General features: G+C 45.3%; 1 protein-coding gene across 12 annotated transcripts in view; it reads left to right on the top strand.

Annotated features, from left to right (window-relative positions):
* The window catches only part of EBF4 (EBF family member 4), a 101631-nt gene that overhangs the window by 66416 nt on the left and 8851 nt on the right, over window positions 1-26364 (top strand). For 3 of the 12 annotated variants that reach the window (XM_036763416.1, XM_036763417.1, XM_036763412.1), the window contains 8 exons: window positions 16184-16265; window positions 17963-18080; window positions 18386-18516; window positions 18748-18874; window positions 20820-20908; window positions 21108-21173; window positions 21571-21748; window positions 21946-22131. In XM_036763416.1, the coding sequence (XP_036619311.1) occupies window positions 16184-16265; window positions 17963-18080; window positions 18386-18516; window positions 18748-18874; window positions 20820-20908; window positions 21108-21173; window positions 21571-21748; window positions 21946-22131 (977 nt within the window). Of the gene's footprint in view, window positions 1-16183; window positions 16266-17962; window positions 18114-18382; window positions 18517-18747; window positions 18875-20819; window positions 20909-21107; window positions 21174-21570; window positions 21749-21945; window positions 22132-26364 lie in introns of all 12 variants that reach the window. The other 9 variants (XM_036763413.1, XM_036763409.1, XM_036763414.1 and 6 more) reach the window with 6 other exon arrangements.

A 26364-nucleotide genomic window follows, 5' to 3' on the forward strand; every position in this document is an offset into this window, starting at 1 on the left:
TCCCTGTTCATATCCCTTGACCAATTATCAACGGCGAAATGGCTCTTATTTTTATAAATTTGACTCAGTTTCCTATATATTTGAGAAATTAAGCCTTCATTAGAGATTTGCTGTAAAACATATTTTCCAGTTTCCTATTTTCCTTCTAATTTTGGCAGCATTGGTTTTGTTTATGCAAAACCTTTTTAATTTCATGTAATCAAAATTACCCATTTTACTTTTTGCAATCTTTAGTTTTTGCTTGGTAATAATTCTGTGCCTTTTCTCATGTTATTCTCTCCCGCTTGAAATGCCCTCTCCCCTTTGTCTCAGCCATTTGAAATTCCAAGTATTCTTGAAAACCTAGTTCAGATGCTTGCTTCCTGGAACTTTTAACTCATCCCTCTCTGCCAGTCAGAAGTGATCTAGCTGTGTTACTTTGGGCAAGAACCTCTGTTTGCCTCAGTTTCCTCATCTGTAAAATGGGGATGATAATAGCACCTACATCCAAGGTTATTGTGAGGAAATTAGATAATTGTAAAGCACTTAGCATATAGTATGGTAGCTATTTATTATTGTTATTGTCAGTCCTCCAATTTGGTGTAGCACTTTGTACTTCCACCATGTTCTCATTATAGTCTGTGCTTGGAGTTATTGTACAGTAATTTCTAATATCATTTATTTAGAGCTTCAAGGTTTGCAGAAAACTGTATAAATATTATCTCATTTGATTCTCACAACAACCCTTAGAATAGGTGCCATTATTATCCCCATTTCACAGATGAGGAAGTTGAGGCAGACAAAGATTATGTAATTTGCCCGAAAAAGGAAGTGAGGTTAGTCTGTTATGATTTGTTCTTGATGAAGCCACTTGAGCTTTCTGTGACCACCACTTTTTCCCTTAGAGCATCATTATCTCTTTCATAATACATCGTAGACATTTTCCAGTTTTTTAAGGCAATTTCATTGGTCTCTAGTTTGCAGACAGTATTCTTTTACCTTTTTATTTAAAATTGGGACAGTTGCCTTTCTCCGGGCCCGTAGCGCCTCTCACATTTTCCACAATCTTTCAAAGATCACAGACAAAAATCACATCTCCCAATTTTTTCAGCACAATTCATCTGGTTCTGATGACTCAAACTCATTAGGGACTAAGGTGTACTGTTCAGTCTCTCTCTACTTATCTTATGCATTAGTTCCCTATTAGCCACATTTGTTCTCTCCTTTCAATCCAAGGATTATTTTCCTTGACAGAAAATGGAAGAGGACCAAGAATTGAGCAGGATCGCCGCTCCATCCACTTGGAGCAATGGTCCTCTGTCTTTTTTTCATCTTCTTCTTTTACCCAATATAACTTCAAAACCAAAACCAAGCCACCAAACCTTGTTGTAGTCTTTAGCTTTCATCACCAACCTTAATAGCTAGCTCATTTTGAACTTTAGCATTTAATTTTTTAAAAAAAATCTAAAAGACAGACATAACTTTTTAAATGTCATATGCAATGGAGAGGCAGCATTGATCTTGAAGCCAAGAAGACCTGAGTTCAAATCCTACCTCTGACACATACTGTCTATGTAGCCTGGGCAACTTAACCTCTCAGTGCCTCAGGAAATTCTCTAAGACTATAAATTGAAGAGGGGGTGCCAACCTGAATTGGTAGAAGGAATTTCTATGCCAGTGAAATCATAGATCCAAGTCCCTCTCCATGCTTAGCTCATTTTGAACTTCGGCACTCCTGATCCTGTATTCCTTGTTTCCATCTATTGTGTTTGTTTTTTAAAATCTAAGTTGATTCTTTTGCATCCATGTCAGCATTTTTAGACAACAACCCCATTTCCACTCCATTGGTATTCTTTTTTGCGTCTTCAGAATTTAATTCCTGAGAGTTTCCCATCTCTCCTGGTTTGACTTTCTTGTAGAATTTTAGCCTATGGGATCCTATCTATCCTTTCTTTGAGCACTTTGAAAGCTGCTTTCCTCAAATCTAGGAAAGCAGATGTCAAACTGAACCCAGCTTTTGTCTTCTCCTCTTTCACAAATTCTCCCTGCTTCCCAAAGTTACTATGATTCCTACCCTAGAAATCAGTTCTTTCCTTTTCATGAGAATTAGATCCAGAAGAGAACTTTCTCCACCTTTTGAAGAATGAAATTATCATTAACTTAAGTAAAAAGCCAACCAAAACAAAAAGCAAGTCAAGCGGTTATTAGCTGCTCTGCTTGATAGAGTAAGCTTCTATAGATAATCTGGATAGGTGAAGTATCCCATCACCACTATATTATACCTCATGTAATCTCTTGTGATCTGTTTCTTCAAACTCTGTTTCCTCTTTCTGTCTAGGTGGTCTGTAGTACACTCTGATGACAGTACTGCTTCTATTGATCACTCCATTGACCTTCTCCCATCATGCTTTCCCCCTCTGCTTCCTAGATTTCTTCACATGAGTTTGTCTTAGTGTACAGTACCTCTCCAACTCCTCATCCCCACCTGTTTTTCCCCATCCTGTTCATGGCTCACCAAGTCTTTATGATATTAATCAGGTCAAATTTGCCTCCTTGAATTACAATTTCTAGTTCCCCTTGCTTGTTCTATCCATACTTTGTGAATTTGCATAGCCATATGAGACTATAAGTTGATATTTTCTTTGATTTGTCTCCTGTGAATTTGTGGGCATTTCTACTTCTTCCTGTGTTGTGGTTACTCTCTATGATATGGTGGATATAGAGGGACAATTTTCTTCTTCCTTCTTCCTATGTTGCAGTTACTCTCTATGATATCTATCGTGGTGGATATAGAGAGACAATTTTCTTCTTCCTTCCTTCCTTTGTAATTTAAAGCCCTTTTGATTAGATTTGCAAGATTCCAGGCAAATACATTCTTATCAGCCCTGGTCAAGTGCCCCTCCATCCCTAACCAGAAGCTTGTCCTTCCTGTAGTTTAAGCCTCTGTCCAGAAATGTAACTCCTATTCTCAGACACCATCTTTAACTCGCTGTTCACTTACTGAGTCTGCTTTCTCTTCCAAAGCACTTGCCGTTTACTCACAGTGATGAAAACACCACCTGTGCCCTTAAGGTTCAGTTTCTTCTTTGAGACGTCATAGTCTTAGGAATATTTATTCCAACAATGCAGCTGTTGTTCAAAACACATCTGGAAACCTTCTTTTTTGAATTGTCTTTAGAATCTATGGCTCTTTCTATTGAACATCCTTCTAAATCTTCTCTTTTTTTCCAGGCTAAACATCCCCAGTTCTTCAGTTTTTCCTCAATGTCGTATTGTTTCCAGACCCTTCACCATTTTTGGTTACTCTCTTCGGGATGTGTGCTATAGGTTGTCAGCTATAGGTCTTTAAATGTGACATACATAGGATGGACACTTGGACAGACAGGCTTTCTGCACTAAAACTGGTTAACTCAAATGTAAATAGCTTCTAAGCAAATTCGGTTGGTTATATTGACATTCAGTGTTAGGTTTTTAATAAAACATTTAATTTTCCCCCCAAAAAACCCTAAAAGACAGACATAACTTTTTTTTAATGTCATACACAATGGAGAGGCAGTATGGACTTTGAAGCCAGGAAGGTCTGAGTTCAAGTCCTACCCTGACGCATACTGGCTATGTGACCTGGGCAACTTAACCTCTCAGTGTCCCAGGAAATTCTCTAAGACTATAAATGGAAGAGGAGGTGCCAACCTGAATTGGTAGATGGAATTTTTATGCCAGTGAAATCACAGGTCCAAGTCCTTCTCCATGCCCCAAACTCCAGATGTGGTCTGACCAGGGCAGAGGACAGTGAGTCTGTTTACCTTCCTCATTCTGGACACTTGACTTATATCAATGCAGACTTGGAGAAGAAGAGTGCTAGATCTTGTGGTAGCAGTTTTGTGCTATATTAGCTCACTTCAGGTGGGCAGTCTGCTAAAATCCTAGGTCAGTTTCACATAAACTAATCACATCCCCTAGTCTGCATTTGTTATAGTTGGGGGTTTTTTCTTTAATCCAAATGCCAGACTTTATATTTTTCCTTATTAAATGTAATCATCTTCATTTCATTCCACTATTCCAGCCTGTCTAGCTCCCTTTCACCCTGATTTTGCCATTCTTTGTCTCCCCAGCTGCTCCCCCCACCCTAGCTTCAAGTCTTCCACTAATAGGAGAAGCATGGATTAAATTGTTGAAGAGAACAGGGGTAGGATGGAGCCTGGGGAGATCCACCAATGACCTCTCTCTGGGTCTGGAAACTGGTTGACATTTATCCATTAGCCAATACTCTACAGTTAACTGTCATCCAGCTCACATCTTGCCATCTTGTCCTCATGGCTGTCATGAGTAACATTGTCAGATAACTCTGGTGAAAGTGACTCATTCCGCAAACATTGGTCAAGGACCCACTATGTGTAAAACGCTGTGCTAAAATCCAGATTTATTATCTTTGTAGCATGCCCCTTCATCCTTTGAGGACTTTGAGTTTTCTCAACAGCCCAAGGTCATTTTGAGCTAAGGCTATTGAATATGTTGGGTGATCAATCTGGGTGATAGTTGTTACTGGTAAGAATAAAATAAAGCCACCCAAGAATGACTCTAAAACCAGCTAAGTATAACTCTAACATAGCAAGGTTGGCATTCTTATGTGGCTTGTAGATTGTCTCTGCAAGGATTTCCAGAGAGGAATTCCAAGCTTGATTTGAGCCACGGTAGCAACAGTGGGAAGCTAGGTAGTACAGTGTGCAGAGCTCCAGGGCCTGGAGTCAGGAAGACCTGAGTTCAAATCTGGTCTCAGACACTTACTAATGACTAATGTTGGCCTCAGTTTCCTCATCTATAAAATGATCTGGATAAGGAAATGGCAAACCGCTCCAGTATTTTTGCCAAGAAAACCCCAAATGGGGTCATGAAGAGTCAGACATGACTGAAACAACTGAACAACAACAACAAAGCATTGTTGGAATATGCATAGAGCCTCCAAGGGGACTACTTTGAAGGATATATCTCATTTTATACGTACCGGTGTTTTTGCTCAGCTTCATTACTTTAAAGTCATACCTCATCCACTGTACGAAGAGGGATTGCACCGTGTAAACGCACTTTGTATGTAGAAGGGTATGTACACACTGTGGAGTTGTGAATACTCATATATACAGGGCAAGAAGTATACACACTGTGAGGCGAGTACTTGTAAGTTGTACAGTTGGGGTATACACACACACACACACACACACACACACTGTATACTTATATACATGAAGGCTAATAAATTATAAGGAGGGTAAATACAGTGGTGGGCTGGGATATACACTCTGTGGCTGTGTATGTATATTATATATACATACGCATTTATGTATATACATATATGTACATATATATTTTATATGCACTTAATTATTTGCCTGTTACTTCCCCTTTAGAATGTGATTTCCTTGAGGGTAGAGACAACGTTTTTTTGCCTTTCTTTGTGTTCCTGGAGCTCGGCTTAATAAATGTTTGATGAGGATGTTGCTGTTGGTGTACAGAATGTACTCTGTGCTGGAGTCTGGAACATAGTACACTGGGGAAGGATGTCAGAGGTTGTTTTGTCTTCATTTTAATAATAAGGAAAGTAAGGCCCAGAGATGTTAAGTGACTTGCCCAAAATCACACAGCAGGTCCTCTAGCTCTAAGTCCATTACTCTTTCAGGAATTTGTTTAATGAATATCGGGTAAGCGTGTACTTTGTACAAGGCACTTCAAAAGATCCAATTACGCTTTCCTCATCTCCCTGCCTTTCTGGTACTGCTAGTCTGGTGGTTGGATTCCTCCTCGTGCCAGTGACATGTGAAGGAATCTAGGTATCCAGATATACAGTAGATAGAGTACTAGGCCTGGAGTCAGGAAGACCTGAGTTCAAATCTGGCCTCAGATCCTTGCTAGTTAAATGACCCTGAGCAAATAGCTTAACCTCTCTCAGTTTCCGTTTCCTCATCTGTAGAATGGGGATAATAAGAACACCCACCTCCCAGGGTTGTTGTGAGGATCGAATGAGATAATATTTGTAAAGCGCTCAGCACTTGGTCTGGTACGTAGTAGGTGCTTAATAAATGCTTGTTTCCTTTCTTCCTTTTCACATGACAGCCTTTCAAACATTTGCGTACAGCTTGATCCCCACTTAAATTTCTTTGGCCAGTCTTCCAATGACACAATCTCTTGTCCTTTCATCATCAGGTCCCCCTCCTCTTGACAGGCTCCATCTTGTCAATTATCCTTCCTAGAACTGAACCTCGTACTCCATAAGTAGTCTGGCCTGGGCAAATTACATCAATGCTATTACTGTGTATTTCTTGTGCGTCCACTTTGTTGGCTGGAATGCCATACTGTTGAATCGCTTTGCCCTTGCAGTCTACTAAAAGTGCCTGATCTTGACATACCAGCTGTCATCGCCCCTCCATCTCCCCTCCATCCTGAACTTGGGTAGTTGATTTTCTGAACTCAAGTGTAGGACTTTACATTTCTCTATACTGAATTTCATCCTATTGGATTCAGTGTTCTAGCCTGTCAAGATCTTTTTGGATCCTGATGATGCCATCCTGTGGGTTCATTTATTCCTCCTTGCTTCATGATATCTGGAAATTTCTTCAGCATATCATCTGTGCCTTCATCTGAGGTAGTGGAAAAATTTTGATCAGCATAGGGTCAGAGGTAATGGACCTTTGGGGTCAGGTCTGGGTTAAGCTGATCTTGGAATCAGGAAGACCTTAATTCAAGGACTGACTCTGGCATAAACTGGCCCTGTGATCCTGAGCAAGTTTCTATTCTCCCAAGTCCCTAGGCAGTTGTCTAAGGCTATAAATTGCAGAGTGGCTACATTGGTAGACAGAGTTTCTACTTCCTTATACCAATGGGTTTTTTTTAAAGGTATAGGGCAAAAGACAAGTCTTGGCTATACTTCACTAGAAGCCTCCTTCCAAATTGATATCTACCCATTCATGACTCCACCTGAGATTGTATTATTCACCTAACTTTAGATTATCTTGCTTATATCTCTCTATGGTCCACAAGGATTGCATAAGGCATTTTGCTAAATCCTTTGCTGAAATGTAGACTTATTATGTCTATGGTATTCCCTTGATCTTCCAGTCTTGTTGCTCAGTCATAAAAGGAAATGAGATTAATCTTTAATGACTTGATTTTGATAAAGGCTCTTTACGAAATCTCAGAGTTGGAAAGAGCCTTAGAACATTTAGCGCAACCCACACCCAAATAGGAATCTCTTCTAGAACATCCAGGACAAATGGTCATCCAGCTTCTTCTACCCAGAGACCTCTAGTAACGGCAAGCTCACCACCTGACAAAACATCCTGTTTCACTTTGGGTAGCTCTAACTGTTTTCCTCTTAGCTAGCTGCCATCTGCCTCTTTGGAGCTTCTACTTACTGCCTCAATCCTTATAGACCAATGTCACAAACCAAAAGAATGTAAGCCTCTTGAAGCCAGAGCATTTTGGGGGGTTGTCCTTATGTCCTTAGCACTTAGCACAGTGTTTAAACATAACAGACACTTAATAAATGATTGGTTGAATCTAGTTGAATGAAGGAATAGAAATAGCTTTTTTCACCTAGTGGTTTCCCAGCTCTGCCTATAGCCCAAGGAGACAACACATTCTTGGGGTAGTCCTTCTCTCTCTGTGGCCTAGGAGGTAACAATGCTTCCCTTTCTAAAGATTCACAAATTATCCCTTTCCTGTGTTCTCTGATTTTGCCCGTGAGTGGCCTGTGGTTTAAAGACTCCATATCTTTTCCCTTTTTTTGGTGGGGGGGAATTGTGGCATTTGCTCATCTTCAGCCTTGGGGCAGTTCCCACAGTCCTCCAGTCTTCTTCAAAGATCCCTGGCAGCAATCACATCAATCAAGTCTTTGCTCAGACCTGACATTTTAAACTTATTCAAGGTAACTAAGGGCTATCTTATCTTTTCTTCACTTACCTTGTCCTTCAGTATCCTATTAATCACTTTTCTTCAGTCCTCTCCAATGTGAAGATCATTCTCCTTGGGAGAGAAAATAGAAGCAAAAATAGTTGCATAACCCCGCTTTCTCCTGAATGTCTGTTACCATTCTCTCTTCTACTCCAAGCTTTGGTATCTAAGTGTGTAGACCTCCTTAGGTCTTCCTCTTGATCCCAGCATAGCTAATCAGTCAATAAACATTTATCAAGCATCTACTATGTTTCAGGCACTGTGCTAAGCACTGGGGATACAAATACAAAAAGAGATAGTTTCTGCCCTCAAGGAGCTTGGGTGCAGACAACACACAAAAGGAAGCTGACAATTGGGACTGATGACCAGGGAAGGTACCTGACATAGGGACATGGTGGAAAAGACAGAGAAATTTTAAAGACTTGCAGCCAGGTGAGAAATGAGATATTTGAGCTAAGTTCTTAAATGGAGGTTTAGCATCCATGGCCCCACCTTTCAATCAGAGAGTCTCCAGGCTGATAGGATCTTGCAGGATGATGAGGTTTTCCCAATAATGAGCTTCCAGGGACATGATGGTAGAGTCAGAGCAGACCCAAAGTAGTGCAGCCAAGTGAGAAATGAGGAGGATCTCAGCACAGCTACAGGAACCTTGTTTATCATCTTACCTTCATCACTAGTCTTGGGTCATGCTGAGTTTTACAGTTCCTGATGCTATTCTTATAAGATCATGCTATTCTTGTATATATGGCTTTTAAAAATCTCAATTGGTGGATGAGTTCCTTGTGTATTCATGTTGGATTCAGAGAACTTTCCCTTGTTGTTTTTTTTTTTATCAGAATCTTTTGTGTTTGTGTCATTAGAATTGCATGCCACCATTATTGGTCCCTTCTTCCTCTGTAGAGTTTTAGGCCCGTCCTATCTTTCTTTATAATCTCCTCTCCCCAAAGTGAGATCTACTTTGTGGCCTCCTCACTCTAGAATATCCTACTATCTTCCTCTGTAACCTGCTCACATTGGAATATCTATCTGAAAGCCCATCCCCTTCTCCCATTGATGAGTCCCTCCATTTTGTGAAAGGGCCCAGGCTGGCCTGCCTTTATTCTTCTTCTAGCCTGTTCCTGAATTTCTGGATTTCAAAATCACACCTCCAAACCTTCATCTTCCTTTGAGCTTCCTTTTGCATGTTGTCCCATTGAAATGGACTTTCTTCTTGCTTCTTTTTGTATCCTCAGCACTTAGCACAGTGCCTGGCACAGAGTAGGTACTTACTAAATGCTGAGTTTTTTTCCTTCAAACTGTTCCTTACTTTCAACTCCTTCACTAACATTAATTCTAAGGTTCCTAGGATTTCTTTTTCAGCATCTAGTTCCTGATCTTTGTCAGTCAGAGTTGCATCAGAATAGCAGTTCCCATTTTTTTGCTCTCTTTGCCATTTGAAAGATGAAGTTATAGTTAAAGTAAGTCAAGAATTTATCTACTACTTGGTTTTTAGAAGTAGAGAGAGCTCCAGCACATGTTTGGATAGCTCAATTCATCCCTCCTCCCCCACCACTGATGTATCATACTGCCTTGCCAGATTTTAGATGTGTTTCCTTGAACTCCTTATCTATTTCCTCCTTCTGTCCACGTGGTCTCTACCGTACTCTCACAAAGCTACCATTTATTTTTCTCCTTTCATTGATCATCACCCAAATGCTCTCACCACACTTCCTCCTCATACTTTCTTGATTTCCTCGCAAGTATATCTTCTTAATATTCAATGCTACTCCGCTGCTCCTTTTTAAAAAATCTATTTTGTCGTTTTTGAATATGGGATAGCATTTCATATCTTTGGTCTAGTCATGAGTCCCAGCAAACCAAGTCAATAAAGTCAAAATTTCCTTCTAGCTTTAGGATGTCTAGTTCATTTTGATTTTACTTTTCTAGGCTAAAAGTCCCTTCTTGCTTGTCTGGCTCCCTCTTATTCCTAGAAGAGGATGGTATTTTCTGCCCCAGAATACCCCTACCCAAAACCCAGAATGGAATCAGACTTACAGACTAGCTGAGAGTGAGCCAGGAATTATAGTTATATAATATGTAACATATTATATAATGAGTTGGTTCTGATGTGCCCAGGTTGGCCAACATTCTCATGTAAACTTGGGATCTGCCCTCCCATGAATATATCATTGGGAAGCCTGGGCACCTATTTAGAGTACATAGAGTCCTCTGGTAGTAAGACATAGAGTAAGGAACACATGTGACCAAGGCATTTTATGCCTCTGACCCTTCAGGGCTCCAATACCTTTTCTCTTCTTTTTATTTCTTCATGCTACTCCTCCATGGGCACTGACAGCATCTCTACTGGTTGTGTGGCTCAGCTGGGCTTCCTGCACTCCCAAGTACTGTTCGTCTTGGCAGCTCAGCTTCTTATTTTCCAGGCCAATTGTCTTTTGAATCCATAATTGTTTCTCTTCTCTATACTGGAGTCTTACTCTTTGGGGCTCCCTCCCTTGACAGTCTCCAGAGCTGGCAAGCTAGCTTTTTAAAGGCCACTTGAGTGGGCAATATTTGACCACCCAATGTTGAACTTTCCTCCAATTCCATCAGGCAAAACTTCACACTTCATCAAGGTATGACCAAGAGTATACACTTCATTTAACCCATTAATACCTGCTTTTCTCTTACCTGCCCCTTCTGGATTTCATTTACTGGGCAAGGGGAGTCCATTGATTGTCCATTGTCAGAGCTAACTTTTCTCCTCCTACATTTGGACATGGGGAGCCACTGGAGGTTTTTAAGCAGGGAAATGGCATGCTCTTGTATATTAGGGTAATAAATCTGGCAGGAGATTCAGAGAGACCAGCTAAGAGCCTATTGCATAATCTGGACTGTGCTGATGTCAAAGGAAATAGAAAGGAGAGACCAGATTCAAGAAAGAGTACAGAACTAGAATTGATAGGGCTTATAGGCTCATAGAGAGGTTACGGTATCCAGTACTTTAATTTTACAGGTGAAGGAACTGAGGCCCAATGGTTAAGTGACTTATCAAGGTCACATAGGCAATAAATGTCAGAGTTGGTACTCGAACCCACGTCCTCCATTTCTATATCCTGTGCTCTGTTCTGTGCTATAGTCTGCTTAGCAATAGATTGGGTGGGGGTTGGTAGTGGCAAAACATAGTGCCATTAACAGGAAAGAGAAAGTCAGAAGGAAGAGTGTGTGTTTGGGGGAAATTAGTGCATCCAACTTGTCACTAATTGAATTTGAAGTTTTAGTAGAAATTTAGGAGCTCCAAACCTGCATCTCAAATGCCTACAATGCCTCTCTACCTGGATGTCCTACCAACACCTCAAACTCATAATGCCTAGAACCTACTCATCTTCCTGGTTTCCCATCTTCTGTGAGAGGTACCCAGAGATACCATGCTCCAAACCTTGGGGTTATCTTTGATTCTCCCCTCTCCTTTGTCTCCTAGCAAGCCTTATTCACTCTATCTTTGCAACAGCTCCCACTTCCAACCCCTCTTCTCCACTCCTATCACAACTGGCCTAGGATATATCCCATTACTACAATAGCCTCCTCAAGGCTCTTACTCACTGCTGTTCTCCTCTCTCCAAGTCACTCTTCACATTCTGCCAGCTTAATATTCCTCATACACAGATCTGTTCACGTCCCTTCCCAGCTCAAAGCTCTTCAATGGCATCATATTGCTTCCTGAGGGTATGTGAAATCCTTATCCTCACATTTAAGACCCTTCAAAATCTGGTGTTCTGCCATATTTCCAGCTTTATATCACCCTCTTCTGCCTGTACTCTATGATCCTCTGCTACATACACAGAAGCATTTATGCTATGACTATATTCCAAAAACTAAGTTACTTTGGGGATCATTTAGTCCCCTCCTTGTTTTATAGATAAAGAAACTGAGACCTAGAGAGGTGAAATGATGTCTTCCACTTTCCAACCTCTGTGTGTTTTCTCATAATTATCCCTGTGCCTTGATGCCCTCCTTACCATCTCTTCTTGTTGAATTCCTGCTGATGCTTTAGGTCCCTGCCCAAAGGCTATCTCCTTCATGAAACCATCCTGGCCCCTGGCCCCAGGCTGTATTATCTTTCTTCCCCAATCCCTGACATAGAATTTGGTGCATACACTTACATTCTTATTGTGTTACATTTTGTGGTTGTATCATATTCCCCTACTAAACAATGCTTAGGAGACTATGGACCATATCTTCCTTGATCATTGTATCTCTCCCAGCCCCTGACACATTGGTCTCCATATAGTGGTTACACAGTAATTGAAGATTTCCAATAGGCAGTTGGAAACAAAGGGCTAGAAACATAGGCCTGGAGCCTGAGAGAGATGTTGGGACTAGTGATGTGAATTTGGGAGTCATTCACATGGAGGTGCCAGTTGAAGCTGTGGAAATGAATGAGATCACCAAGAGGGATCTGAGAAGGAGGCAGAGGACAAGTTTCAGGAAAGCCTACAACCTCTTGATGTTTTAAGCATCTCAGTCTAAGACTATGGTTTGCCAAGAAGATCCCAGCTTGCAATGAGAGTTCCTTACCAGGAGTTCCTTATCCTAATAAAATCACAGATCCTCTTACAATCCCCTGTATACTGTAGGGTTTATATACAGTAGGTGGAGAAGCATACACTGGTGCCTTTATCGTCATTCTGGGTGATTGGACACCTACCTACCATGTGTGGGCCCAGTACTTGGCCCTGGGTCTTCTACCCCTGAAGGTTTTGCAGTTTTGTTTGGGAAGACAGGATATGGACATAATGGATGAATAATAATAAATACAAGATGGCGGATGTAAGATGTCCAATGAGTGACAAAGATCAGAAACGTTTCAAGAACTTAATGGATAGAGCCATCCTTCCTTGCCTTCTACCCTGATTATAACTGAACCTTAATAGAAGGGTAGGACTAAGGCAGGCAGAGGGGACAGTGTGGGCAAATGTGTGGATGTAGGAATGTGTATGTTACATTTATGTAACAGATAGAATAATTTGGCCAGATCCAGGAGTAAGGGAGTAGTGGGAAATAAGAATAGAGAAGGAGGAAGGTAGGTAGGGGACAAAAATTACCAAGGGCCTTTGAGGATAGGCTAAGGAACTTAAGAACTTATTAGGTAGATAACAGTGAACATCCGAAGGTCTTTGAAGGAGTAATGACTTGAGGCTGGAAAGGGGACACTATTTGGAAGACTATTCCAGTAGACTAGATGCATCCCAATGAAAGCATTGACTAGGGTTATGGCAGGGGGAATAGAAAGGAATGAATTTCAGAAATTTTTCAAAGAATAAATCACCAGAGCTTGCTGACTGGCTACATGAAGAATGGGGAGGAGATGAAGAGGGAAGAGCCAAAGATGCCTCATTCATTCATTCAACAAATATTTAGCATGTCCATCAGTAGGGATACAGTCTTCTGAGGAGAGAACTTACTATCTGGGTAGGATCAGGGAACAAGGGGGTATTTGAATAAGACAGTGAAGTAAGGAAGAGATTTCAATAGACAGAGATGTGGAGGAGGGAGGCATCTGTTCCAGGCATGAGAGAAGACATAAACAAAAGCAATGAAGTGGGAGAGAGAAAAATGGAACAGAAACATAACCAACTGATGCTGTGCCTGAGCCAAAAACATGAAACTGTGGGCCCTCACCCCATCCTAATGGCATAGTGTGCTTGGGAGAGTAGATGCATATTTTACATATTTTCTGCATCCCTCAGCCTTGTGTACCCAAGGCATGTGCCTCAATTACTTCGCTCTTGTTATGGCTCTGGGATGGAGAGTAGGATGGAGAGTAGTCCAGTTTGGCTGGAATGTAGAACCTGAGAAGAGGAGTAGCAGAAGGTAAGGCTGGAAAGGTAGGTTTGAACCAGACTGTGGAAGACCTTTAATGCAACAAGAACATCTTCTTTGTTTACCAGGCAATGGGGAACCATAGAAAACATTTGAATAAATGGCATGATCAGAGTCCTGTACTAGAAAGATTCTTCAGGAAGCACTTTGGCAAATGGATGAGGGTGGGTGAATAGAAGCAGGAAAACCAGTTAGGAGGGAATTTGAGTAATCTAAGTGAGAAGAGCACTAACCAAGATTTTGAGCTTCAGTCAGTGGTTCTTAATCTTTTTCGAGTCATGGTCCCCTTTGTCAGTCTGTTGAAATTTGCCAACCCCTTCTCAGAACAATGTTTTTAAAGACATGAGATAAAACACATTGGATTACGAAGGAAACCAATTATACTGAAATATAGTTATGAAAATATAAACAAAATTCACAGACCCCAAAGTAGGTGACTGGGAGAACAGGTGTACCATTGACAAACAAAGGGTAGAGGAGTTGGTTTTGGAAAAAAGATGATGAACATGGTTTTAGATAGCTTAACTTTGAAGTAGCACCAGGGCATCCAGGTGGAAATATACATCAGGCAGTTGGAGAGAGGTCAGGGCTGGAGATGTAGATTTATAAGATGCCTATGTAGATGAAGGCATGGGAGTCAATAAGATCCCTGAGGAAGAGTGTCTAAAAAGAACTGCAGAAGACTTAGGGTTAAGCTAATTAAGGGTTGGAATAAGGAAGTAGATGGATTGAAAAGGTAGGAGTTTTATGGATCACAGGCTTAGAGCTGGACAGGACCTAAAAGACCTTCTAATCTGAGGTTCTTAACCTTTTCTGTCATGGGTCCCTTTGGCAGTCTGGTGAAGCCTATGGACCCTTGCTCAGAATAATGTTCTTAAATGCCTAAAATACACAGAATTACGATGGAGTCAAATATAATGAAATAAAGATATAGTATTTTTCCCATCCAAGTTCATGGACCCCCTGAAATCTATTGATGGATCCCTTGGGAATCAGTGGATCCCAGGTATTAACCCCTGATCTAATCCAACCCCTTTGTTTCATGGAGAACCAGCAGAGTCAGGGGAGACTGTACTAAGAGCCAAGGGAAAAGAGGCTCTCCAGAAGGAGGGTGTGGCCAGTGGTGCAGGACATTGCTGAGAGGCAAAGGAGGATGAGGACTGACAAAAACCATTGGATTTGGCCATCAGGCCACTGGAGAGCTTGGAGTGAGCATTTGAGCAATATATAGGGGGTGGAGGGAGAGGTGGCTATACTCTCCTGTTCTGAGAAGAGTGCGTTGTGTGGTGATGACTATACATTATGTTAAGGGATGCATTGTGCCCTGGGAGAGAAGACATGCCATCTGGTAAAAACTGTTCTGAATGCTAGGGGGACGTGTCTCCTTTGGGTGAGATATAGACTGTGTAGACTGTGGTGAAAGCTGTAAACACTACATGGAGGGTATATGCCATGGGAGTGGATTTAGGCTGTGAAGATGGCTATAAACACAAGGATCTTTCCAATTAATTTCCTTACAACTTACACCCTGCAGCCCCTCTTCTCCTCGAAACCCACCTCTGCCATCCAGGGACACTGACCTTCTTTTAGCTCCTCCATCTTCTCTCTACCACGCCCCCCCCCATAACTGAAATGGTTTCCTTCCTTGTTTCTACCTCCTGCTTTCCCTGGCTTTCTTCAAGTCCCACCTTCTAAAAGATTTTCCCAACCCCCCTTAGTTCTAATGGCTTTCCTCTGTTGATTATATCCAATTTATTCTGTCTATATTTTGTACCTGGTTGTTTACATGTTGTCTCTCTTATTAGACTCTGAACTCCTTGAGGGCAGGGACTGTTTTTATGTTTCTTTGCATGCTCAGCACTTAGCCCAATTCCTGGGACATAGTAGGCACTTAATTCATGTTTAATGACCAACTCTAGGAGGTAGGGAAAGGGGTATGCTATGTGTGGGGATGTGAACCCTGGGGGATATGTGTCGTAGGGTGTACACTGTAGGAAAATACAGGCTGTGGAGCAAAAGTGCACTCTGCTGGGTGATAACCATTGGGTGACACTGCAGGGGATGTCTGCTATGGGGTTGGGAACACTGAAGGGGGATGCCGCGTGGAGGGGGGCATATGTGTTATGCTGTGGGTGGGGATGTGAATATTGTATAATGGCTGCGTGCTGTGTGTGGGGTTGTATGCTCTGTGTGTGTAGGTGTGCACTGTGTGTGTTTGTGTGTGTGTGTGTGCAAACTACATGGGAGAATGTGATCCCTGTGTCTGGAGGGAGGTCTTACTTCCTGGGGAACACACGTTTCTGGGACAGGTGGATCTGTGAACACTGTTCTCTTTTCCCTTTGATCCCTCAAAGCCCACCACCCTGACCCCAGCCCCAAGCCAACCACCTCCTCCTTGTTTCAGGTTTTTCCTCAAGTTTTTCCTCAAATGCAACCAGAACTGCCTGAAGAATGCGGGCAATCCTAGAGACATGAGGCGCTTCCAGGTACCCACCCCCTCCCACTCCTGACCCAGCACTCCTTCTTACTCCCCCATCCCTACCCATGGCATCTGAGGCAGTGAAGGATGGGGGTGGGGTGGGAGCTGAAGAGAGCAGTGGCAAGGGACCAGAGTAAGGGGGGTTCTGAGGCTGGGATGGAGGGGACAGCTTGCAAAATTATCTTGGGAATCCAGAATGTTAAAGTGATCCCAGTGTTGGACCCTGGAGGCCCCCAGCCTCCCTGTGCCCTGGGACTAAGCAGCCAGGCCCTTGAAGCCCCCAACACTGCCCCCTTCCCTGTCAGTTTTCCTGTTCATAGCTCTACATTTCCTAACGGGATTGAATGATGGAGGCTTCCTCTCATTCCCTAAGCCCTTCCTCCTCTTCCCCAGGATCTCAGAGGGCTGGGAACCTACCTCTGTCTCCCCTGGACTAAGACCTGAATGGACAGGGACTCCCCCCGGGAAAAGGGGCCCCGGGTGGGGTCCTCTCAGCCGTTTCTCCAGGTCTCCCCCTTCCCAAGATCCCTAGCCCTGAGGGAGCTCATGGCCTGCGGAGGTGGAGGGGGGTGCAAGTGGGGGGTGGAGCAGCTCCTTCTCCCCTGGCTGCTGAGGCCTCATTAGGGCCCCACTTAAGGAGATGATAATTGTGACATTTTTACATGATTAACGACCCAGCTAATTTACATAGCGTGAGGCAGAGAGCAGCTGCCCGGTACCACCCTCCCCCCCCAACTCCCACCCCCCAGGGCGCTGAAGAGTTTGGGAGGGGAGCCCAGTTAGTGCCCCCCCTTTACCTTCCCAAAGGGTGGGGCCTGCCCACACCAGATCCAAAGGGCTCCAGGCCAGCCCTGGTGAAGAGGCTGGGCCCCAAGGCAAAGGTGGGGGGCAGGGAAAGATCTGCCAGGCTAAGGAGGGAGGCCAAGGGGCCTAGGTCTTATTTCTTCCTGCTCATTCCTACCTTCTTTTCCTTGGAGCGGGAGCAGGGCTCCTTCTCTCTTTCCCCCTCCTCTGCCTCCTGGGCCCTGATCCCTGTTTGTGGGTCCAGGACCCCTCCCTCACAGTCCCACTTCAGATGCCACCTGAGGGGGTCTAAGGGGAATGAAGAGTCACTCTATGAAGCTGTTGCACCTACCCTCTGCACAGAGGACCAGACATGCCGATTTAAAAATAGAAGTTCTCTTTCCCAATAACCTGGAACATTTGAGTTGTCCAAGACTTAATCAGAGCAAATGCAAAGTCCCTGTTTCTATGGAGAGGGAAGAGAGGAGAAGGATTCCCAGCCTTGGATTCAAGGTTGGCTGCCGGGGTGAGGGGTCACAAGCATCCGCGCGTCCTCTCCTGTTTCCCTTTCAATCTGGTTGGTCACTTTGCCCACAGGACTGAAGGAGTGAAGTCAGGGAGTACTCAGAACCCAGGGGAGAGAGAGGTGGGGACAGGGGCTCCCTGCCCCCAGACAACAGTTGTAATCATGGAGATACCCAGGGTTCAAAGAAGCCAGCTAGAAGTTTGGAAGGCATACCTTGGGTTACATTTGAGCTCTGCTTCTAAGCTGGCCTCTTAGATTGTCATCCTAACCTCAGGATCAGAGGAGAGTATTCCTGCCCTCTGGAAGTCCATAGTTCCTGCCCAGCCCCCATTCCCATACCCATGAATGTGGCCTCACTCCTCCAGTCCTGGCCTGGCCCTGTGTCCTCTGTGCAGGTGGTGGTCTCCACGACCGTGAGCGTGGATGGGCACGTGCTTGCTGTGTCTGACAACATGTTTGTTCACAACAACTCCAAGCATGGCCGCCGTGCCCGCCGCCTTGACCCTTCAGAAGGTCAGGATTCTGTCATTTGGCACCCTTCCCTTGGCCAACCATGCCCCCTTCTCCCCTCCCAGGGAGAGCCCTATCCTCCACTCTTCCAAATCCACTCATCCTTTCTGTCACTAGGCCCTATTTTACCACCTACATTTAGCACCTTCAACTCAACTCCAGACCCAGTCCTGTCTCCCAGGTGCAACCATCTGGGGTACCCTTCCCCTTCCTCCATTCTCCCCCCATATCATCCCAACTGGGAGCAGCCCTGCTCTCCCCTTTCCTCTTGTTCCCATCCTGACCCCAGTTCCCCTGACCCACAGCAGCCACCCCCTGCATCAAGGCCATCAGCCCCAGCGAGGGCTGGACCACAGGGGGAGCCACTGTCATCGTCATCGGGGACAACTTCTTCGATGGTCTCCAGGTCGTCTTTGGAACCATGCTGGTGTGGAGTGAGGTGTGAAGCTGTAGACAGGAGGGCTGGGGGCAAGACAGGACAGGTTGGGACTGAGGGTGGCCACCTGTGTGTCAGTGGGACAGTCAACAAGACCGATGCTTATTTCTATGAAGACTGAGGGGCACTAATCCTCAAAACCAGAGTGGGCTCCAGTTTGGGATGGGGCTTCTCACTTTTCTTCTCTCTCTAGCTCTTCTTCATAGCTAAATCTGACTCCCTGTCTTCTCACAGCTGATCACACCCCACGCCATCAGGGTGCAGACCCCACCAAGGCACATCCCTGGAGTGGTCGAAGTGACCCTATCCTACAAGTCCAAGCAGTTCTGCAAAGGGGCCCCTGGCCGCTTCGTCTACACGGGTAATGAATCGGGCTGCTCTCACTCTTGCTAAATGAGGCAGGTGGCATGCCACCTTTCTCTGGTAAAGCAGGGTGGGTCAGAAGGGAAAGGAGTGTATGCCATAGGGATCCTGCAGTGACCACTCTGAACAATTACAGTTTCAGTCTCATATAACAGTCTGTGATCTTCTCCAAGAAATTCACCCCTTCCGCTTGTCCACTTGCTCTCACTGTTACTCGTAGCTCTTCAGTTCTCCTGCCTCCCCGCCCCAAAAAAAGCCTTCATTCACTTCCATCCCAAATATTCCAAGAAAGAGTTGCCTCTCCCATTCCGAAAGGTTCATCTGTCTACTATGCTTTGAGCTCATCCCAAGTTCTTTGTATTGCAGAATTCCTTAGTCTCTCTCCTCTCCGGTTCTCTCCATTCAGTTTAGAAGCAAGAGTGAGTTTCATCTACCTAGTTTGAGAAAGTCAGCATTAAACCATGGTATCCCAATCGCCATCTAGTACCTAGGCCAGTGCTTGTCCCTGTCACAGCTGCATTTCCTAAACTTGAGAACAGTCACCCTAAACGTTCAGTTTCACCCCCTGCCCCGCCCCGTTCAATCAATGAATAAGCCTTTGTTCAATGCTTCCTGTCGGTCAGGAACTGAGCTTAAACAGCTGGGGATTCAAAGAAAAGCAGAAACATACAAATCAATCCCTGCCCTCAAGAAGCTTACATTCTAATGAGAAAGACACCATGGAAATAAGAAGGCACATATGAGGGACATACAGAGTAGAAGGAAGGTAACCTCCACGTTCACTTCCTCAAAAGAAGAGCTCAGGCTCCTGGCCAAACCCAATGGCCCCTGTCCTGACCTGTTGCTATTTCTCTCAGTTGTCTTTAACATTATGTAGCATCCTCACACTCAACTTCTGACATCATACTTTCTTCATTCTCGTTCCTTCCTGCTTTTTCTCTCTAGTCTCTCACTGTCAGCCTCTCATTTTAGTGGAAAAAATACTGAATTTGGAGTTAAAGACTATGGGCTCAAAACCATCTCTGCTGCTTACTACCTGTGTGATAGGTTGGACTGTTGGCCTCAAAGGCCCCTTCCACTCTAAACTGATCATTCTATGAGCGCTCATCTCTGGGCTAATTATTCCCAAATCTGCCTCTCAAGAAATCAAGTCAACAGATATTTATTAAACACCTGCTGTATGCATGGGCACTCTGCTGGGTGCTAGAAGAGGAAAAAGTTTATATAAGACACAATGCCTACCCTCAAGGAGCCCACAGTCAAGTATGGGGATAAGACACCAATAGAGATAGCCATAATATATAGCAATCTAGGATGAGTCTGTTAGAGAGGCAACCCAAATTACGTTACAAGTATTGTACAAAGTTACAATACAAATACTGTATAAAGTTACAATACAAAAATTGTCTTTGAAGGAACTCTTAATCCTTAGTTAGTGCCAAAATCCCATCCTAGTTATGGTGTAAATGACAATTTAGTTATCTCCCCTTCCCTTCTCCAAAAGGAACTGTCCCTGCTCTTTTCCCAGTTCCCTCCCTTTTCTCTCGCAGTGGGAACCAGGTTCCCCTCCCTGCTCTCCTGGGAAGGGATCCAGGGTGGGCAGGGACCCATTCTATTCAGCTTCTCCTGATGCCTGACAGATTCAGGGTTAGATAAGAGGCATTTTTGGAAAAACTTGACTGGTCCCTTCAGTTCTCCCTGGTGGGGATGTCCTGGGACACTTGGAAGATGGGGAGCACGACACTGATTTCTGAGTGTGAATGCTCTGTACATAGACGAATACACACATTCTGTGAATATATTCTCTGTGTACCGAGCTGCCCCTAGAGTGCTTGGTTCAGGAGGCTAAGAACTTGAAGACTGGGAGGAGGGAGGGGACATCTCTCCCTGTCCCTTTAGGGATACTCCTCCCCCACACTGTTCTCCCCCCCACCTCCCCCAAGCTCTCAATGAGCCAACCATCGACTACGGCTTCCAGAGGCTGCAGAAGGTGATACCACGACATCCTGGAGACCCTGAGCGGCTTCCTAAGGTACAGGATAAGAGGGGCCTCAGGGCCTGTAAAGAGGTCAGAGGACAGAGTGGGGCTGGATGGGGGTTGTATTTGGTTCGACATAAAAGCAGAAAGAGGGGCTGAGGGGTAGGAATGGAGGAAATGGGGATTCTTGACACTTTGCCCATGGGCTTGTACCTCCTTTGGGCTGATTCTCCCTCCCCCATCCCATCCCTAGGAAGTACTATTGAAAAGGGCAGCTGACCTGGTGGAGGCTCTGTATGGGATGCCGCATAGTAACCAGGTATTAACCCCACCTAAGGCTTTTAGCCTCCTTCCAAGAACCTTCCAACTCCCTGGTTCCCCACTTGCCCTATTCCCTTCCTTCCCCAGGCTTTCTGACATGGTGGCAAAAGGGCTGGGCTTGAATCCCGGCTCTTCTACTTGCTACCTGTGTGACCTCAGACAGGTGACTTTGCTTCCCTGGGCCTTAGTTTCCTTATTTGTAAAGTGAAAGGGTGGGACTAGCTGACTCCTAAGGTCCTCTGCAGCTCCCAATTTATCATTTATGCTCCTATTTATCCCTCTCCCAACTTGCTGGTTCCTTGTGTGTCCCCTTCCTCTCCTTCCCTCTTGTCATCCCTCCCAAGGGCTGGTGGGGGTCTAGGGGTTGGGGGCCAGCCCTGCCCTTGCCTCCCTAGGATCTCATCATAAAGCGGGCAGCAGACATTGCAGAAGCACTCTACAGTGTCCCACGCACCCCCTCCCAACTTGGCTCCCTGGCCCCAGGCCATCCCCACACAGCCATGATGGGCATCAATTCCTTTGGGAGCCAGCTGGCAGTCAACATTGGAGACTCCACCCAGGGGGCCGAACAAGGTGGGTCTGCCCTTCCCCATACTGTCTCCTCCCCTGCTCACTCTTGTACCACGCTTTGTCCTGTCCCTCTCTTATCCCCCCATCTCCTATACACCCACCCTCTCCCACTGTGCTTGGTATCTCCCTCTGCCCATCAGTGCCCTGGGTCTCTTCCAAGTTCCCCAGTGGACCCCACCTGACCTGTTCTTTCCGGCTAGGTTACTCTCGGAATACCAGCAGTGTGTCTCCTCGGGGCTACGTGCCTAGCTCCACCCCCCAGCAGAGCAGCTACAGCAGCATCACATCCACCATCAATGGCTATGGGGCCACTGGCATGGCTGGCCTTGGGGTACCCAGCTCCCCCAGCTTCCTCAACGGCTCCACTGCAAATTCACCCTATGCCAGTGAGTTTCTATGGTGGGCAGGACTCGGGCATGGAAAAGTCTTAGTATGCACTGCTGCCAGTCATCTGCGAAACAAGGGGGTTGAATTCAGTGATCTCTAAGGTTTCCCCTGGCTTGCTGTGACTCTCTGCTACGGTGCCTTGTCGGGTGGGATACTCTATCAAGCCAGCGCTTGATGGATGACAGAGTCCTGGAGGCAATAGAAGGCTAGGTGTTGGGATAGTAGACCCCATCTGAGTAGTGCAGGCCACCTTTCCTTCCTAGAGTTCCCCCACCCAGCTCTTCCCAGTCACCCCATCAGTGCCTAAACCATTGCTCCAGCCTACCTCAAGGACATATACATATACATACACACAATATGTGCACACACATACACACATATACATGCACATATACATACACACATGCATATACACACGTACATGTATGCGTGTACAATATATCCATTTCCCCTTATCTTACATACATATATGTGTATATGTATGCAAATCCCCCAGTGTTCAATCCTACGAACTCAGAGAAAGACAACTTCCCCTGTCAGAGGTGAGTAGTCCAGGATTCAGAAGTATATCCCTCTTCAGCTGCCCCATCACTGAAAACCACTGCCCTAAGCAAGACCAGTTCAAGAAGATGATGGCTTCTGGGTATTTCTGAGCCCCAGGGCAAGGGTCAAGAGAGTCAATGCTTCAGACAGGGCATCACTGTAACTGCCCATCTCCTCTCAAACCCTCTCAGCCCTTCTTCCTCTCCAGCCTCCCATACCCCCAAGATTTTGTCTTCTGCCCTCTCTAGAGGACTACAGGAGATCATATATTACACATTTCTAACATGGCACCAAAGATTCCCTCCTTGGACGTCAATCCCATGCCCCATTTTGCTCCCTACTGCTTGGACTTTGTCCTTTTCCGCTTTCTTTCTATCCTGTTTGCCTCTGGCTGTCCCTTCCTTTTTCCTTTTCTGATCCTTCCCTTCCCCCAGGTCTGCAGGCCCTTTTTTCATGTCTTAGCCCTCCTCCTGTCTTGCCTTCGGATCTTTTTCTTTAAGGCCTAGAGTTTCCTGGCTCTGTCATCCTGCGCACAGCACCATGCGCCCCATCAGCAGACTTTCCCTCCCACCCTCTCTTCCTTCTTTCATTCTCTCCTTCTCCCTCCCTCTTCCCATCCCTCTTTCTCTCTCCTCCTTTCTCTGCTATCCTTGTGGGATTCAGCCACCCCTGTGCTATGCAGCACACGCCGTGTTATGCTTGTTTGTGGATGATGCTTGGATGGTAGGAAATCTTCGCATGACCTATTTGCCATCATTGGCATCCTCCTACCTCCAGTTTTACATTTGCATTTCTTACTAGAAAGCCTCAGGCCCCCTCTGCCTCTGAGGACCTCTGGCTTCACCTCCCACTTGCTGATTCTTGGTAAACCCCTTCCCACATCTCCGTGGATCTGTTCCCAGGCTTTTCACAGTGGCAGGAAAGATGAAAAACTCCCTCTCCATTTATTTCCACTTTCTGGCTGAGCTCAGAACCACAAGAGGAGAAACAATTTCATTGTGGGAATTCCCAGGTCTCATCCTTCTAACACCCACATATCCGGCAACTGGCTTTAGCCCTGTTTGCTCTGGTACACACATAGCCAGGAAACCGCATGGGCTCAGTAAGTCACTGCCAGAAGGGTGACGGCTCAGCACTTCTCCAGCATTTTAAGGTTTCCAAAGGACTATCCTCAAAACACGCCTTCCCGTGGGGTTCCATTATTACCGTTTTACAGTAGGAGAAACTAAGGCTTGGAAGTGAACTTACTTCCTCAGGTTCCTATAATTAGTGAGTGTGGGTGCTGGGATTTGAACGCTGGCCTCCCGACTGCCAGTCCAGCCCTATTGTCACTTCACAGAGCTCCTGAAAAATGGCTCCTCCCCTCACTGTCAGGAAGTTCTTCCTGATATCTAGCCTAAATCCATCCTCCTCCAGTTTGAGCTCCTTTCAGGTGATTGAGTGGCTTCTCCTTGGACCTGCTGGGGACTCCCATGGATTTAGCTCTGTTGATCCTGTCCCATGCATAGAGTAACTACCTCTTATCTTTGTTTTTAGCTCAACCTTGGCTAGAATCCTGAAATCCCCCAGCCTAGACCCCTAGGGGAGCCCCACCCTCATACTGCCAAGTGACTTAGGACTTCCTCTCAGAGGAGCACTGCTGGGACCCAGCTCTGCTAGTACAGGAGACATCCCCTTGGACCTAAACCCTCCAGGTGTCTGGGACTGATGTCTCAAACTCACCCTCAACAAGTTCCTAATATCACAAGAAAGGTGGTCTTCTTGCATTACGGGGAGCCAGATGGCTCTGCTCAGTTTTCACTGGAAGCAGGCAACCATGAAACTTCCCATCTGGCTGGCATCCCGTTCACTGATATTTAGCTCTTACCTTCCCCCTCATCCCAACTTGCCATTAGGCTCATCATCCTTTCATCTCTCTGTTGTCTGGCTGGTGCTGCCATCTTGGTCCCCAGCTTGTCTTTGCCCTTGGCCCCCTCTCTTGACTGGCTTCTCCCAGTGGCTGTGCTGGTCCCAAGTAGAGCTTGACTCTGGCCTCTTGGGCCTCAGCCTGTTAATGAACTCTGTACCATTCTGGCTGGAGCTGCTGAATAGTCACCAGTGTTCTTTCTTTTGCTGAAGACATGGCCCAAATTTTGCCTGCCAGACCTGGCTCTGACCCTAGTAACTAAAATTAGCAGGTGTCTGTAGGCCCCAGAAAGGCCCTGGAGGGTGTGGGAAGCCATAGGCCCTTGCAGCCCTTACTCAAGACTTACAACTCCAGACTTCCCTCTTGGTTCTAACCTCAGCTGCCAAAATTGCCATGGAAAATGACACATCCCCAGGAGGTCAACCAAAAAGAAATGCGATGATGGACATTGGACCTGGCTTCCTAGCTGGGTCTTTCAGGGTCTCAGTGTTTGGAGGACCCTTGCGTGTGTATTGTCTCCAAAAGTGGCCAGCTGGGGTAAATTTGCTAGCAGGTGAAAACTGCTGAATTTGGTTGGGTGCATAAAAACATTTATTAAACACTTGCTGAATGCTAAGCACTATCCTAGTCACTGGTGTTAGAAAGAAAAAAAAAATGACAGTCCCTGCCCTCAAAGAGCTTACATTCTACCAGTTAATCATATGTATCTGTAGAGTTTATATCTTTGGGAAGGCAGATTTAGCTCCATAATAAGGAGAAATTTCCTATAACAATCAGCTGTTGTGAATGGAATGAGCTGCTTTGATAGTGAGTTCCCCGTCATACCAGGTGTTCAAGTGGAGGCTGGATAAGCACTTCCTAGGATGTTCTAGAAGGGTTACCTATTCAGATACAGGCTGAACTGGGTGACTTCTGGGGGAGATCCTATGATTCTATAAAAACTGTCCAAAGCTCTGACTCCTTCCCCCTTCTATTTCCCTTCTCCACTAACCCTAACCAATGCCCCTTGATTTCAGATCAGGCTTTATCAATGTCAGAATCTTCCAAACCATCTCTAGCTGATTCTGCTCAGATGTGAGATGGGTATCGTGGGCCCCTCCTCTGGCCCGGATTCTGTAACTCTGATGTGGTCTGTTCTCTCTAGCCCTGACTCTTAGTCTCTTCTACCAACACTGAGCCCTAACCTCTAACCTTTGACCCCAGTTTTCTACCCTGCTTTGCATATGACTGATTGCCAACAGGCTGGGGCTGGGTGAGGAGTGTTTTCTACTGGGCAGGTGAGACGCAGAAAGGGAAGGAAGGGGATAGGGATGGATGGAATGGAAGCACAATGAATAGAGCCCAGGGAGAGTGGGAGAAGGTGGACGATGGAGAGAATCCGATGGGAGATCAGCCTTGGACATAGGCCTTAGAGCATTTTCCATTGAATCTGGTTGGGAAAAGAACAGCCACAGGGAGATCTGAGCAACACTACCCCTATCCCTCATGACCAGGAACTGCAGAAGATGGTTCTGAAGAAGGGGAAAAGTTGGGAGAAAGACCCCAATCCCTCAGGTCCCACCAAGTCCAAGGGTAAAAAAAAAACTCACTCTGCCCCCCAAGCTCTTCTTCTTCACTCTGCGCCACCTCCCTCAGCCTTAGTTACTCGGCACCAACCAAGCTGATTCAAACCTCTGCTTGACTGTAATCTGGCATAACCCCATTGCTAACCACTCAATGTAATCAGATGGATTAAGCCCCTACTATGTTTCACCCTGAATGGTGAAAACAAGACAATCAAATT

This window comes from Trichosurus vulpecula, chromosome 6 (genome assembly GCF_011100635.1).
Source record: "Trichosurus vulpecula isolate mTriVul1 chromosome 6, mTriVul1.pri, whole genome shotgun sequence".
Taxonomy (NCBI): domain Eukaryota; kingdom Metazoa; phylum Chordata; class Mammalia; order Diprotodontia; family Phalangeridae; genus Trichosurus; species Trichosurus vulpecula.